The sequence below is a fragment of the Notamacropus eugenii genome, chromosome 3, assembly GCF_028372415.1.
Source record: "Notamacropus eugenii isolate mMacEug1 chromosome 3, mMacEug1.pri_v2, whole genome shotgun sequence".
NCBI classification, from domain to species: domain Eukaryota; kingdom Metazoa; phylum Chordata; class Mammalia; order Diprotodontia; family Macropodidae; genus Notamacropus; species Notamacropus eugenii.
Genome location: NC_092874.1, coordinates 445,284,175 through 445,301,552, shown reverse-complemented (window position 1 = coordinate 445,301,552; position 17,378 = coordinate 445,284,175). Strand labels below are relative to the sequence as shown.

Below are 17,378 nucleotides of genomic sequence, written 5' to 3'. Positions count from 1 at the left end.
GGCCTGGCATAGGGCAGCTGCTCCATGCAGTCATACTAAATTGGAACTTTATGATAGCTATCAGCATACTGATTGTCTTTGAGTGACTGACCATTTTGCTTCATCAGAAAACATGGTATTCCATTAATTCTGCCATATAACAATATTAGAAAGATATAATTGGTAAAAAGGAAGATTTTTGTATTTGCAATCACATGAGGATAAAACTGTGCAGTTTCCAAGATACATTCCAGCACAGGTAATTTCTCCCATTCATTTTTCAGCCCAACTCATTGCTTACCTGAAGGGTTATCTTAGATTATCTTTCGATGGGACCTATCAATCCCATCCATTATCTTTTTCTTTGTTTCTCACACATATGCTCACACATATTTAGTAGCCTACCTAGCTATTAATTTATCTGTCCATTTATAGAATTAGGGATTTCAAACTAGGTAAGGCTTTATAGGCTATCCAGCCCAATCCCCTCAGTTCACAGGTGTAGCAGCAAGCCCCTAGCATACACAGGAGGGCCAGCTGCATAGGTTCTTAGACCTGCTTATCTAAAAGTAAGGCAACTTTTGAGGGATCAACAATTCTTCTTTAATCATGTATTCCAACAGAGAGAATACAAACAGAGAAATTAAAAAAAAACTCCAACAGTGCTTCTAACTGTCTGACCATAAGCAATACATATATCACAGATCAACAGACAGATCGAACTGTCTGACCATTACACATATCTATATCTATATCTATATCTATCTATCTATCTATCTATCTATCTATCTATCTATCTATCTATCTATCTATCTATCTACTTACTGGAGAGAGAAGCATGTGAGTTTTCAAACGGGAGAGGGGGACTCTTTAACTGCTACCCAGAGTCTCATCTGGCACATGAATGTTCTTTTAAGCCCTTAAAGCAAAATCTCACCTCAGAGTATATACGAATACACACACATATGTGTATATATACATATATACGTTTATATATACATATACACATGTATATGTCTATATATAGATATATATCTATATTGATGCACACATATACTTTTCAGAGTTGGAGGGCATGACCCTCATGACCCAGTGCTTCATTTCTTAACAAAAAGTGGGAACATTTCTACGAAACAAGCCTCCCTTAATCAAGTTCCCCTTAATGGGCTCCAGGTAAGGCCTATTCATAGAGAGAGAAGATCTTTAACTCTAATTAATATTACAATAGGTGATGGAAATGAGGCCTAGAGTGGTTTTTAACTTGCTCTTGGTCACATATGCAATACATGAAAAAGCTTAGATTTGAATTCAGATTTTGACCTGAAATACAGCATTTTTATTCTGTTGATAAACAGGGGGATTCTCAGCCTATTATGTGGATTCTATGTTTTCTTTTGCTTTATTGTTATTGTTTTTCCAAACCTCTTTCTTTTTCTTTTTGAGAAGACAGGCTGTTATATTTCCAAGACCTAAACATTCTCTATGAACTGAGAATTCTCAGGACTTCAATATTAACAAGGGATCCATCTATTCTATGTCCCAGATGTCTTTAATGAACATTTTAAGTGAATGTAACTCATTTCCCTGGCTGCATTGAGGCTAATACTCTTCATACTCAGTGAATTCTTGACTACATTATTGGAACACCAGACTGTGCTACACTATGTGGAATCATAAGCCACAGGTGTTGCCAATTGATTGAATATGAAGAGAGACAGAAAGAGAGAGAGACAGACAGAGATATTATTTCATATTTCATTTTCATATTTCATATCTCCAAGCTTAAAATCTGGCCTACTAGCAAAATAATATTGATATCAAGAGACCTAGAAGTTTAAATAAAAGATGGATTTTATTGGGGAAAATGACGACTTCCATGTAGGAAATGTTGAGTTCGATGTGCCAATATGACATCAAGGAAGAGATGCACATCAAGTAATAGGAGAGGTGGAATTAATATTCAAAGCAGATATTAATAATGGATTTACATTTGAGCATCATCTACTTAATCATGGTAATTCAACCTGTAAGAGTAGAGCAAACCTTTGAAGAAGAAGAAGTATGGGAAAATAAGACAACTGGCTCCAAAACATTTTTTTTTTAACTTTCATACTTAATAGGACAGGAGATATCTATTGAATTGACAAAGTAGAATACAGAATCAATCATTCAACTTAATTCAATAAACATATTAATTCATTTATAAGAATTTACTCAGCATAGAACAGTGGAAGTATCAGCTGATCAGAGTTCAAACTTCAAAAAATGGAACAAAAAGTCAGTGGAGATGATGGCTGGACAGTTGTCAAAATGAATAATATTGACCACAACTCAGAGCAATATTTATTAAGAGATTCTTTTACTTTGGAAAATTGTCAGAGTACTATAATACATCTAGAGGACACACCAAAACTTAAATGAAACATATTACCAGGCCTTATGGAATTTATAGTTTATTTGAGTGGTAAACAAAGATAAAGATACCAGTAATAACAAAAGAAAAAAATAATTACATTGAAAAGTTACAAAAAAGAATTATATGAGGGAAAAGAACAATTTTAGTTTGTCCTTCATTCTCAAAGAGGACCATGACATCAGGAAGACGATGTCAAGACTTGCAAGTAAACTGGATTTAAATGAGGGAGGGATGTGCAAAGTCACCAGCCTCACTTTCTCCACAGAGCCATTTGGCTTGGGCCAGATATAGATCAGGACAACTTGAGGCTGCACAGGATACAGCAGGAGATCTTGGCCTTTTTAAGCCACGGTGTTTTGGAGTTCTCACTTTGACCAAGGCAATGCTCATTCAGGGATTAGGGCTGTTTAAGAAGTGAGCCAAGGGATGGTCCCTTTAATAAAAAAAATTCAAACTGGGAGGGGAAGACCCTCAGGGTTTCTGATGGAAAAAGAAACCATTACTATTTACATTCATTCTGAGCCATCAGGGCTCAAACAGTAAGGATTAAATGGTACTTGGGTAGGAATCTTTATTATTGGCCATTCAAGGAGAGTCAGAGTGAATTAGGTTTAAAGTAAGGTCTCTAAGAAAGAAAGAAATTATATGAGGGGCAAGAATAATAAAAATCGGGATATCATGCTGAAAAAGTTGACCTTTGAACAGACTTTTAAGAAGTAGGCAGGAATTGAGAGAGAGAGAGAGAGAGAGAGAGAGAGAGAGAGAGAGAGAGAGAGAGAGAGAGAGAACAAACAGAGAAGTCACCTCAAACATGTAAATGTCTAAGATAATACATTCTCAGTTAAGAGAGGTTTGTCTGTTTCATTTAGAATCCAAATAATATGGAAGAGAGTAATAAGAAAAAGCTCCAGAAATGAAGAATGAAACTGTGAAGGTTGGGAGGCAAAGAAATTTGAGTACTACTTGGAACATGTTAGAAGGAAACTGAAACTTTTGAGGAGATGAATGACATCAACAGATTCACTTAGAAAAAACTGATTATGATGCACAGGGCATAGAGTGGTCAGTCCTTTAACCGGGTTAACAAGAACCTATAGCAATGCCATTGGTGACAATGAGAATATAGAGGAGGTGCAGAATCAAGACATATGTAGGAGATAGAATTGGCAAGACCTCATAACTGATTGATTGTGTAATGTGGTACAGAGGGAAGAGTCAATATAGCCCCAGAGTTATGAGTAGCACACTGATTGACTGGTGATGTCAGAGACAGAAGTCATCAAATCAGAAAGAAGTTCTGACTTAAGGAAAAATAGATTTTTCCATGGTTTTATGGAACGTAGTAACTTAAATATGGTTTAGACATGTCTTTTTGATGAGATCCTTAAGAGCAATGCTTTATTTTCAGAAGTTGATCAGGTTTTCGAAATCAGAAAATGAGAAACACAACTCAATCCAATAAGTACTTCATGTCTCATCTTGCACATGAAAGTACATAGTGTGCTGCAGTCAGGATCAAGGTGAACTAGGGTTCAAGAGAGACCTTTGTTCGAATTCTTTTTAGTCAGTGAGTCAATGAACCAGACAACTAGTAGTTATTAAACACTTACTATGTCCTAGATGTCCTTGTTCAATCATTTTTCATTTGTACTTGACCCTTCATTACCCCATTTGTGGTTTTCTAAGCAAAGATAATGGAATGGTTCACCATTTACTTCTCCAACTTGTTTTCAAATGAGTTAACTGAGGTAAACAAGGTTAAGTGATTTGTCGAGAGTCACAAAGCTAGCAAATGTCTGAAGCTGTACTTGAATTTGGGACCGGAAATCTTCCTGACCCCAGGCCTGGTATTCTATGCACCAGGACACCTAGCTACCTATGTGCTAGGCATCATCCTAAATATGGGCTATACAAGTAAAAGGGGGAAAAAGCTCTCTTCTGGAGGAGATAACAGTTGAATGGGGAAGAAAACATCCAAACAATTATGTATAAACAAATGTATTTTAAATAAATTGGGAATAGTTTCAGAAGGAAAATGTATAAATATTAAGAAAAACTGAGGAAGACTTCTTACAGAAGGTAGGATATTAGCTAAGACTTGAAGGAAGTCAGGGAAACTAGGAGTTTTAGTGAGGATCAGATGAGATCATAGATGCAAAGCTGAAACACTATACATGCACACACACATACACACATACACTTATGTGTGTGATACGTTACATATATGTATTTATATATTTATTACATATTTAATCTGTGCACTTAAATGTTTCATATATATATATATATATATATATGTATATAGGCAGCTAGGTGGTACAGTAGATAGAGTGATAGGCCAGGAGTCAGCAACACCACTCTTCCTGAGTTCAGATCTGAACCCAGACACGTATTGGCTGCTTGATCCTGGACAAGTCACTTAATCCTGTTTGCCTCATTACCTCATCTATAAAATAAATGGAAGAAGGAAATGGCAAATTACTCCAGTATCTTTGCCAAGAACACTAAAAGTCTAACACAACTGAAAATGATTGAACAATAACATATGTGTAGGTACATGAGTGTCTTTCTATGTACAAATAAATATAAATTTCTACTATTGTTATTCTGGATTTGGTGATCTAGTATTTCTATTTCTTCACTTTTCTTTGGAATGAACTCCCTGTTAATTATTGTAACTTTTTTTCTAGTCCATGCACTTCAAAATATATATTCTTTTACTTAGAGAAAATAGGAGAAAAATAGAAATTGAAGAGTGGTGCTTTTTCCTACTCATTCTTGGCAGTGGTCCTATCCCTTCTTTGATCTTCCCATCTCCTTACCAAACCCTCCAGCACAGAGAAATCTTAAAGAGAATTTGTCTGTGTGCCTGAGGCTATGGGAGAGCACAGTTATCTGCAAATGATAATTATCCCCAAGGCTATTTAGGAAGCAACAACACTGTATGAGAAAGAAGGCCTTGTAGCAGACTGGAGTCTATTGGTATGAGAGTCAGGGAATGAGTTTTTGAAAGGAAAGTGTGATTCAGGAAGACATTTTATATATGGGATATACTGAGGGGAAGAAGAAACGAAAGAGAACAAATGAAGAGACTGGCATGCCCTCCAACTCAGACTTTATTTTGTCCTGGGAAGGTATAACTTAAGAAGAGAATCTATGTGGTGAGAAGCTTGGGGACCCAACAGCAATTCTGTGCATGGGGACAGGACCAGCTGCTATGGGAAGAACAGTTGTTTATAGTGTAAATCTACATTGAATGCTGAGATACTACATACAAATGTTCAAGTCCTGCTCTTACACCTTACTTTTTGAAACAAAAGCATCACTGTTGTTCCAGAAACAAGAAAATCTGGGCATTTTCTCCGTTGCCCATCCCTCTTTCCCTATCCCATGACTGGAATCGTTCTTCCTCCTCATCTCCTCCTTAGAGTTTTCCTGGTTTCCTTCAAGTTCCTTCAAGTTCCACCTAATATTTCACCTTTTATAGGAAGCCTTTCTTTATCCTCTTTCATTCTAGTGCTTTCCCTTTGTTAATTATTTCTTATTTTATTTTATAAACAGTTGATTTTACATAGTTGTTTGCATGTCTTCTCTCTCTTTAAATTGTAAACTTCTTGAGAAAGGTACTCTTGCATTTCATTGTATCCCTAGGGTCTAACATAGTGCCTAGCACATAACATATGAATAATAAGTACTAACTGAATGATTTGCTAAGAAACTAGCTTTCTATGGGACCCTTTACTCTCTTGTAATTACTATGTAAGCTACCCTTTCCTTTTAGCATTTTCTTTACCTGTATTTTTTTTAGTCCAAATTGTTCAATGAGTTTCAATTTATGCATTTCACTGTCTTTAGAAAAATTCAGTTTTTCTTCCATATCAGAATCATTTATATTTGTCATCAGAATTCCATTTCTCAGAGCTTAGCGATCATCCAGGTCCAATTGCTCAGGACTAGAATTTCATGCCCCAGGATTATACCAACATTTTCTCTAACCTCTTTAGAATCTGCTCTCTATAAATTTAGTGTACTTAAAACTACAGCATTTTTCCCTTTTTGCTGTCATACACTCTAAGAGATAATAGTCATTTCCTCCTTTTTTATAAGTATTAGCATTTATCTTAAGTATTTGCTTCAGAGGAGCATTTCCTCTTTCATTACTTTTTTTAAAAAAAATATATAAATATTAAGAAATTGTCAAGAATTTACCAGTTGTGCTGCTATCAGTACCAAAATAAGTTCATTAGATGTTTAAATACTTGAAATCTCTATCACTACTATTCCTTAATGCTTACATTGGCATGTCATTTTTTTAAAATCATCACATATTTTCCCCTTCTCACCAAAAATTCTAAGGCATATTTTCTCCTCAATATTCTTTTTGTTTCTCCCTCTACTTACCCTCATCTTCATCAAATACAGTTCTAATAACAATTTGTGTCAGAAAATTAAATCTTAACATAATTTGCTGCTACATATTTCAAACTCCTTTAACCATCCCACCAAGTCTCCATTCCCTTTTGGGAATTTAACAGATTATTCAAATGGTTTAGTCAGGAGGTTTCTTCTCAATTTGACTCTTTTCATCAATCTCTCTTTTTTCAATCCATCCTCCAGATAATTGTCAAAGTCTTTTCCCCAAGGTAAAGATAAAACGATAATCTCTTCTGCTTTGTAGTCTTCTGCTACCTATAGCATAAAATGCATTCTCCTTTTTGTTACTGAAAGTCTTTCACAACCTATCCCTCCTTCAGGACTTATTAACATATTATTACCCTTTCTATATTCTATCTAAATGATCTATTTACTCTATGTCATCTATGTTAATGTCCACATGTTTATCTATTTCCGTATCTATATCCATGCCATCTATGTAATCTGCATTGATATTGCTTCTATCTATACCCATCTGGTTAATCATTAAGCATGTTTTTCAATGATATTTTTACCATTCTCCAAAGTGCACACCTTTACCTGTGCTTTGGGGTCATTGTGTATCAATTTATACATTGACTTAAGTTGAAGAATCCCAACAGGTTTTACTTGGAACTGTAGTAATTTGTCATCCAACAGCAGATGTAGGTACATAAATGGCACATATCTTCATGCTAGTTAATTTCCTTTTACTCTCAGTGACAGATTGCAACAAAATAATATATTTTCTTATCTATGGACACAGAACTATGTCATAGTCTCCAGTTACCTCATTTCCTCCTTTGTAGAGAATCTCAGATCCAACTTTCCATTTGTTACAAGTTATTCATGACTTCTGATTTCTTTTACGTCAATAAATAGAATATGCATAAGATTCCTTTCATTCACTAGAGTATTAATTCATTGTTCATTCTACAAAGGTTCTATATAAAAAGTAGCAAAAGTAGGTAAAGAGTTGCATTGAGTGTTTCCATTCTTTTCCATCTTTTTCCTCCATTATTCTCTCTTTCCATCATCAGTGGTGATGTAGACATGAAATGCAGAGACCCAAGAACCATTTTAAAAATGTTTTATTGCATTCATGTATTTCTTTTCCAGAAATTACTCAACAGCAATTAAATTCCTCTGCCACACACGTTTCAAAATTATCTGGGTTCATTTTTGGACAGCCATCATAGACTATTGTCAAAAACCAGTACTCAAAGTTTTTCCAAGTTATTAAAAGTTACAATGCCACCTACTTTGTTGGCCTGACTTTGGAGAACCTAGGATAACCTTCATTACAAGGTCATATACTAGAAGAAGACCTTAGGTGACAAATGCAAATAGTAATTTCCATAGCCTTAAAGAGAGGTATTTTTATACATTTAAATGACTCATTTGTATAATAGTGGTATTTTTTGTAGTCTATCAAACTTTATGAGATCATTGCAATTATAATTTATGAATTACAATGTGATCCTAAATATGTGTGTAAAACTTGAAATAATCCTCATTTAAAGCTTCATCTATTTATCCAATTACACTTGAAAAGTTAAAGTTTGAAACTTCCCAGAACAGTCTACACAACGAGAGTCAGAAGACATGTTTTATTTACAGTTTGACACTAACAGTCTATAAAAACTTTGACAATCCATATGAACTCATTGGACTTCACAATAGATAGGAGTTAACGATGTACATCTTCTCTTACAGATCTAGTGTATGGTTCTAGAAGCAGCATAATAATTCACTTTAAACATTCTATTAAAGAAGAAAAATACTTGTTTTCTCTACAAAAGAAATGTGAATGAGGGATCAACAGGGAAAAGAATGTAGGAAGAGAACCTGAATTCAAGTTCTGGCTTGTTCCTATACTTTTTGTGTGGCCTTAGACAAGTTGCTTAATTTTATTGTCCTTAATTTAGTCATTTATAAATGAGGGGCTTGATTAGATGACTTTGAAGTCTCTTCTAACTCTGAAACTTATCCTTAATATCAGGTAATCAATTAGTTACATAATTTAATTTACATAATTATATATAATATATATAAAATATAAATATTAGAGAATGTACTTGAAAATGATCAATGGCTTTTTGTTTGTTTATTTGTTTTGTTCTGTTCCCAGTCAATCCCAGATGAACTGCAGAATGGAGAAGGATTTGGATATAACATCATGTTTCGACCAGTCGGCTCACTAACATGGATTAAAACATCAGTGGCTTCTGTGGAAGCCTCAAAGTATGTGTACAGGAATGAAAGTCTTATACCTCTCTCTCCCTTTGAAGTAAAAGTGGGTGTGTATAATAACGAAGGTGAAGGCACATTGAGTCCAGCAACCATTGTCTACTCAGGAGAAGATGGTGAGTAGCAAAGCCTTCTAGAATCATCATATATGTTTTAAATATGATTATAAATCATAATAATATTAATAATTACTTTTTTCTTTTGATCACAGAACCTCAACAGGCCCCAACTGGAGCTTCTGTACAGAGCTGTTCATCCTCTGAAGTGGATATTTCTTGGAATGCCATTGCCTGGAACACAAGCACAGGACGGGTACTAGGTTATGAGGTAGTACATCCTAAATTAATATAGAAAGGTATTTCCCAGTCCCGTCATCTAATTTAGTCCTTTAGAATATACCAAGGACCCTTAAGACTGTGAAAGTCAGAAAAAAAATCTACAAAATAAAATTCTTAAGGTGCATGTGCATGTGTGTGTGTGTGTGTGTGTGTGTGTGTGTGTGTGTGTGTATTTATGTGTTTGCTTCCCTGGGGGATCTGGTGATGCCTATTCACCCCCTTTCAAAATAAGTATTTAAAAGGCATAAAATGAAGTACATAGTATGATCAAAGAACCAAAAATATTTACAAATAGTTACTAAAATGTTTACAAAAGAAAGCACCTAGATTCCAGATTAAGAATTTATGTATTCTTAAACCTCTTATTTTTGTCCTTTATTTAATTTGAAAGAAACTAAATATAGAAAATCCAGATTCACCTCTAGGATCTGAGCTGTCTCCATGAGAGTCTGAAAGGAAAGCAGAGTCAAGTACTGGGAGGGGATTGGACTTGTCTGACATGCTCTGAACCTTATATCAACTTCAGCGTGCCTTGCTTCTTCAGCTCTGCTGGCTTGGCTGTTCTGTGGCTAGCAGTTGGTTGATGATTTTTGGGAATTACTGACTTCATCTTCACAAGAGCTGCTTTCCCAGATGATAGCTCTGAACGGCTGTGATTGAAAGTAGGACCAGTGGTCTAAGAGGTCCCTTGACTCCCAGAGCTCCTGTGTCTATATCAGTGTTAGTGTCAGTTGTCCCGTAATTGTCACTGGTAGTGAAGAAGTTGTTCTCTGTTTCCACATTATGTATATATGTGTGTGTATGGACATGCTTATATACATATAGAACACACATATATACACCCACACACATATGTGTATGTATATATGTATGTGTACATATGTGTATATACATTTGTGTGTATATACATATGTATACGTGTATACTCATATGTCCCTCACTAAAATGCAAGTTTGCTGAAAAGAAGAGTTTGCTAAACTCCAGAAGAGTATCTTGGACCAAATAAAGCTTTAATAAATGTTACTTCATTAAATTATCAAGTATTTCTTGAAACAGAATAAGAAATTGAAAAGTCCTAAAGAGCAGTATAACCATAATTCAAAAAAATCATTTCTTGTTTTTTATTAGCTTATACTCTTTATTAAAAAATCCTTTAGATATTGAAATTTCATAACAGATTTTCCTTATATATTCCTAAGAGCCCAATGTTCCTAAGCCCGTTCGTTAAACTGGAATTATGATATATTTTTGTCTCTTCCTTATAAATATTCATAGTCTTTTGAATTGACAGTTTCAATGATAAAATATACTGTCTTCCTTAAAATGCATAAGTTGGATGTGCCCATTACTTATCCCTTCCAAACAAATTAGCAAATATTTTGAAATCATGAACTTCCTCTTTGTTTTCAATGAATAGGTCTTATATTGGACAGAAGACTCAAAGGAAACCAGTGCTGGGAAAATCAGGGTCAATGGGAATACGACAACTAAAAGCATCACGGGGCTAAAAGCCAATACAGTATACTTTGCAACAGTGAGAGCCTACAATACTGCAGGAACTGGTCCTTCAAGCGATCCAGTGAATGTTACTACTAAAAAATCTCGTAAGTATTTAAGTAAATATATAGATAGACTGCTTTGGTCTATAGATAGATAAAGATGTGGAATATATGTGTGTATAGAGTGCTGGCCCTGGATTCAAGAAGACCTGAGCTCAAATCCAGCCTCAGACACTTACTAGCTGCATGACCATCAGCAAGTTACTTAACCCTGTTTGCCTCCATTTCTTCATCTGTAAAATGAGATGGAGAAGAAAATGGCAAACCCCTCCAATATCTCTGCCAAGAAAACTCCAAATGGAGTCACAGAGAGTTGGATCCTACTGGAACAACTCAATAACAACAAGTGTGGTTATACACATAGATAGATTTAGATATGAATAGAGAACAAGAGATAGATCATTTGATCAATCGATAGTCCCATAACTCCCATAAGAAAATGCTAGCATGAGATTTCTTTTCGCTTAGAGGAGAGTAAATTATTTTATACTATAACTTGAGACAAATTTGGAAGTGTGTTCCTGGAAAAGGATGCCTTGTACCCTACAGATGACCCTGGAAATTTAAAATTCTGAATCCCTTATCCAATCTCCTTATTTAAATCCAAAGCTCATATAGGGCAGGTGTCACAACTTAACATTTCTGTTGTTGTTATTGTCCCACTTTGAATGAGTACCATTAATCATAGGTTATGTTTAAGGAATATTTTCTAACTGAATTATCAGTTGAAGATTGTCCAGTTTTTTGAGCCTATCAGTGACTAACTGAGCTGATAGAGATCATTGTAATAACTGATCTTTATATCAATTCAATGCACTTTACAACTAGCCTGATGTAGTGACTAGTAAGCTGGCCTCATAATCAAGATATGGATTCAAGACCTACAGTGGGACCCTTACTGTCTGAGGATAAGCACTTCTCAGTGCTTAGACAACTTTGAGATACTAAATTTCAGGGAAAGTGAAGCTCACAGGCATTAGTTTGGAAAGTTTCCTCATCTATCAGTTCTCTTCACTAAGGAAAGTAAAAGTCCAGTCCCTATCTTCTGTCACACATCATATTTACTTTTAGACTTCCAACAACCCTTTGAAGTAGGAGGTGCAAATACTACTGTTTCCTTTGTTCGCTAAGAAAATTTAACCAAAGAGGTCAGTTGTCTTGAAAGGCAAAATAGTATAGTGGCTAAAGGGCTAAACCTGAAATTGAGAAGTCTTGGCTTCTAATTCTGCTCTGAAATGTATTAGCTTTATGGTCATAAACAATTCAATTTATTTGATCCCCAATTTTCTAATCTAAAAAGGATGATGGCATGATATTGAGGAGTTGGATGAGACAATCTCTAAAATCCCTTAAAACTCTAAATCTATGATTCTTACAACCTCCCTTCCTCTCTCCCTCTTTTTCTCTCATATATCTGTAAATAGCAGCACATTCCCATTCCCAAATTAGCCCAAATTCCTTGTCTTCTAGTTGGTTCTTTATTATTCCTACAAGATGTAGAAAAAGAAAAGAAAAAACAGTTCCTTAACATCACCTACTGTCCAATTTACAGCAAAAGCAATGTGAATGTATACAGAGTTAAATTGTTTCTGCTTTGTAAATGACTGCCTTTGACCATTAAATCCATTAACAATCCCCCACATTCCTGCATCAAAGCTAATTGATGTCCGTCTTGTTGGAACTTTACAAGCCCTTGACCCTCTTTTGTTCCTAGGCAACATAACTGTGGACTTGTCCCTGGTTGGGGCTCCAATAGACTAATTCAAACCCAGCTTCTGTCAGCTAGATGGATGGCCCTATAGGTACAGAAAAAGAGTAGGGCTTTCACTTGATTTGAGATCTCTGCTTGGATACCTTAGTAGTGGGACTCCTCAGGAAAGACTAGAGGCTGAATTAACATTTCTCCTTGACAAACAGTGCCACCCAGATACTTCTCACTTCTTTACCCTTACACAGTACAAAACCTTCAATAGCAAATGCACCTTGCCCTTGGCAAGAGCAGCTGCTAAGTACACAGCCCTTTCCTAGCCCACATTGAATCTAAGAACCAGTTCTAGAGTCAGAACAAGAGTGCCATCATTTGGTTCCTGTACCTACTGCTTAAACAGCTACACAGTTTCAGACCTATGCCTGCTAGAATCAATAATGTCTTGACTGGATACATATTTTCAAGACTCAATACTGTCTCCAAGCTAGACATCTTCACTGCTTTCAGGCTATATCCATACTTAACGTATGGATATTTATCTTTCTCCCTATGCTGAATTGGTCTGGTAAAAGTGCATTCTCTATAAAAATGTCATGAGTGTTGGAATTGGATGAAAATATGATTTTAAAAGTGAAATTTGTAACTCGATAACATGATTAGTATTTTTTCTTTCATCATGAGAGGTAATATTCTCTCTAATCTATCATTCACCTTATCTAGTTGGTCAATGACATCTAAATATAATTCACTGTAAGCAATCTGAAGCAGAGACATGAGCAACGAAAAATTAGAACCACAAAGTGATCTCTGTTGGAGCAGAGGTGGGGAGAGTCCCTTTGACCTGAACTACCTATTTTGCTGCTTATACAGTGTAAATGAACTGGAAAATTGTACAAGTCTACGTTGGTTGAAAGTTGGTTCATCTTATGTCTCCATGGATCAAGCATTAGCCCTACTACATAGTAATCATAGGTCAGGTTAACTGTCTTTCTAGATCTTCCAGAGACATATCAAGATCACCCTTTGGGAGTACCATGGATTAACCATGGGTTATACTAACAGCTTTTCCATCCAATCCAATAGTAATTTATTATGTAACTAGTGTATATAAGGCACTGTGCTAAGCAGTGAGGTAAAAAAAAACAAAAAACAAAAAACAAAAACAAAAATCCAAAAAGTCGAAGGGAAGCAATGTGCTGGTTTCTATCTACACTACTTATACCAGTAAGACCCAAGGAGATGCTTGGTTTCAAAAGAACATTTTAAGTGAGAAATTCAAATAAAAAGCAATACTAAGGTTATTCACTATAGGAAAAGCACACCTGAGAGTTGAGAAATTGAAAACTGGATGCCTCTGTTGCCAAAAATGATGTCTTCTTTTCTTGCTGAATGCTGGTTATACTTTACTCAGTATCCTCCCCTCCTTCTGTGGTGTTCCACAGCAAATTTATTTGAACACTTCTTGCAGTTGACTTTCTCCAACATGCATCGTTCTGTAACAACATTAAAATAGCTAAAAGTAACTAGAAATGCAGGATGAGGAGGTTAAGCAATTATCTATCTTCCTATTGATCCCCACTCAAAGCCTTTATTCTAATCTATTGGCATTCTGTATGGGGGATAATATGTGAGTAGAATAGCAATTATAAAAATCTTAATAAAAAGAACTTAAATTCTTGGACTATTACACCCTAGCCCAATTTTCCAGATACTAGTCATCTTCTGTGTTTCATTGTTATCCATATTTGAGGCAGGTTTTTTTTTTTTTTCATGTCTTACACTGTCAGAAGAATTCAGTGAATTGGGACAGGCTGCTAGGTGGCACAGGGGATAGAGCACTGTTCCTGGAGTCAGAAAGACCTGAGGTCATCTGGGAGGACCTATATGAACTGATGCTGAGTGAAAGGAGCAGAACTAGAAGAACTTTGTACACAGTAACAACCACAGAGTCAAGGCATTTTTCTGGTAGACTTAGCCCTTCACAGCAATACAAGGACCTAAAACATTCCCAAAGGACTGCTGAGGCAAAATACCATCCACATCTAGAAAAAGAACTATCAAACTGGAACACAGAAAGAAACAGAATATTTTCTCTTGTGCTATGTTTTGTTTTGTTAGGGTTTTTCTCATGGTTTTTCCCATTCATTTTAATTCTTCTATGAAATGTGATTAATGTGAAAAGATGTTTAATAAGAGTGTATATATACATGTATAAGATTGCATGCCATCTCGAGGAGGGAGAGTGGAGGAAGGAGGAGAAACTCTAAGACTTATGGAAGTGATTGTAGAGAACTAAAAAATTAATTAATTTTTAAAAAAAGACCTGAGTTTAAATACAGACTCAGATACTTACCTAGCTATGTAACCTTAGACAAGTCACTCAGACACACTCAATTGTATAATGGGAATAATAATACTTGTCTCACAAGATTGTTATGAGAATAAATGAGATATTTGTAATATACATTTATCTATTTACATACATACACACATGAACATATGTAAATATTATTAGTGATTGATCTTAGGTTGCAGTAAGAGAGCCTTGGTATTCTAGAATATAGTAGGTGAGAGTTCTGCTGTATTCTGATCTGATTATGTCACATCTGAAATACCAGAAATGCTATATTTTAGGAAGTACATTGATAAGTTGAGAAAACATACTGGGGTAAGAGAAAATCATGAAAGGTCTCAATTATACAGTCCTTAATTGAAGGAACTAGAGATGTTTGTCCTGAGAAAGAGAAGGGCAATGTTTCTGATGGCTCAGATGAAGGAGCTGTATTCAGGTAGTGCTTTGTTTGTTACTAAGGAGAAAAGGAAGAATGAGGAGTACAATTTATTAAAAAGCAAATTTTTTGACTCAATCTAAGGAAAATTTCCTAAGATACAGAGATACCCTAAACTGAAAAGAATATTCTATACAGAAGTGAATTCCTCCTTATAGGAAGTGTTTGAGGAAATGGTAGGTAACCAAATTTATCACAAAAGTTGGAGAAGATTCTCAGGCAGGTATACCTTGGATCAAAATGGCATCTGGAGTTATACCTAACACAGAGATTCTGAAATTTTGCTATTCTATTAGAGATTTACCTTGGTAAAAGATCGTTTCCCCCTCCCTTCCATCTTCCTTTTGTTCTTAGCTTGTCTTCCCTCCCCTCTCCTCTTCAATCCTCTCACCTACTGATGTGCGCTTTAAATAGAATGTAATACGATAATTCAATTAGAGCAAATGATTAATACTGAATGGACAGGGAATTATTGGTTGCCTATTCCTTTCATAAGATTACTCTTCAAACCAAATCTCTTTATTGAGCTCCTCCTCTGTAGAATGGAAATGACATTGTTATACAACATAATTATTTGTAATGAATTTTACTGTCTTGAGATTTCACCTTGGAATGGATTTTGGCTGTTTTCCTCATGGTAAGGACATTTTCCAATTTAATCATGCACCTTTCTGAATCAAGTAGTGTTCTTTAAAGATTGTAGTTTTAAAGCTGAAGGGGTCCCAGAGGACCCTTAGATAAATTCTTTTATGTTAGAGTTGTGGCTTAGAGGAGTGAAGCAGCTTGTTTAAGGTCACACTGACAGAAAGTGTAAGAGCTGGGATTCCAGCTCAGATCAACTAAATTCAAATTCAACAATCTCTCTATTTTCTGTTACTAGTATAATGCAACATCCAATGCACTGATCAGGACAGAGTCCTAAGAAAGGAATCTGAGAGGTAAAGGTGGAAGGGTCTTGGAGATCTAGTCAACATTTCTCTTTATACATAAGAAAAATGAGGTTCAGAGAGAGTGACTTACTGTAAGGACACATAGCTAGTAAACGATGAGGTCAAAATTCAAATTCAGTTTCTTTTCCTTCAACACCTATGTTGTTTTATTTTTTTTCACGATATAGAAATTTCATAAAAATCTCAGAGACTCATTGGGCTCCATATGTTATCCACATATCTAATATAAGTATCATTTGTATTTGAGTTGGTATCCAGATGAACTCTGGATAGTCAAAGATAGTAAATAGAAATCTGAATTCTCCACACAATTAGATTGTAATTTTGCAAATTCATCACTTGGATATTCAAATCCCTTGAATGTTCTACCTATCTCATTTGTCTCAAAGGTGTAGTAGTTGAAGAATTATGGTATGAATTAAGCTTAGACTCTACCTTAGAAACAAATGGAGCTGGTACCTCTTTAGCCAATCTTGTCCTTCTGTCTTCTTCCCCAGATTACTGACACACATATCTTATTTCATGCCCAAAATGTCATTTTGTTTGTTTGTTTTTTTTACTTTGTTCTCCCCCTTCCCTCTTATCTGCCTATTGTGATTCTTCTTATCTTTTTTTTTCTTGACCTTGTGCAAGTACTACTTTCTCCATGAAGCCTTTGTGTAGCCTCCAAGGTAGAAGTGCTTCCCTGTCCATTCCCAAGGTTGTTATGCCCATCTATTTGACCTCTCTTGTGCCCTAACTGATTCTATCTTGAACTCCATAACAGTACAGAACAGATTTTATCTCAGGACTTGGAAAACAAGACTTTACTCTGACATATAATTGAGATCTGAAACAAATTATTTTATTTCTTAACACATCCAAGCAACTTCATAAGATTACAGAATTAGTAGATAGAAAGTGTGGCATAGTTTTCAGATAACTGGTATCATAATCAGAAAGACAGGTTTAAATCCTGTCTCTGACACATATGTAA

The 17,378-nt window shown here is 35.3% G+C and overlaps 1 protein-coding gene across 1 annotated transcript in view; it reads left to right on the top strand.

The window, feature by feature from the left end:
- LOC140532284 (contactin-6-like) overlaps nt 1-17,378 on the top strand; it is a 326,641-nt gene that overhangs the window by 292,937 nt on the left and 16,326 nt on the right. The window contains exons 17-19 of the mRNA XM_072650698.1: nt 8,940-9,174; nt 9,270-9,385; nt 10,814-11,000. Coding sequence (XP_072506799.1) covers nt 8,940-9,174; nt 9,270-9,385; nt 10,814-11,000 — 538 coding nt within the window. The remainder of the gene's footprint in view (nt 1-8,939; nt 9,175-9,269; nt 9,386-10,813; nt 11,001-17,378) is intronic.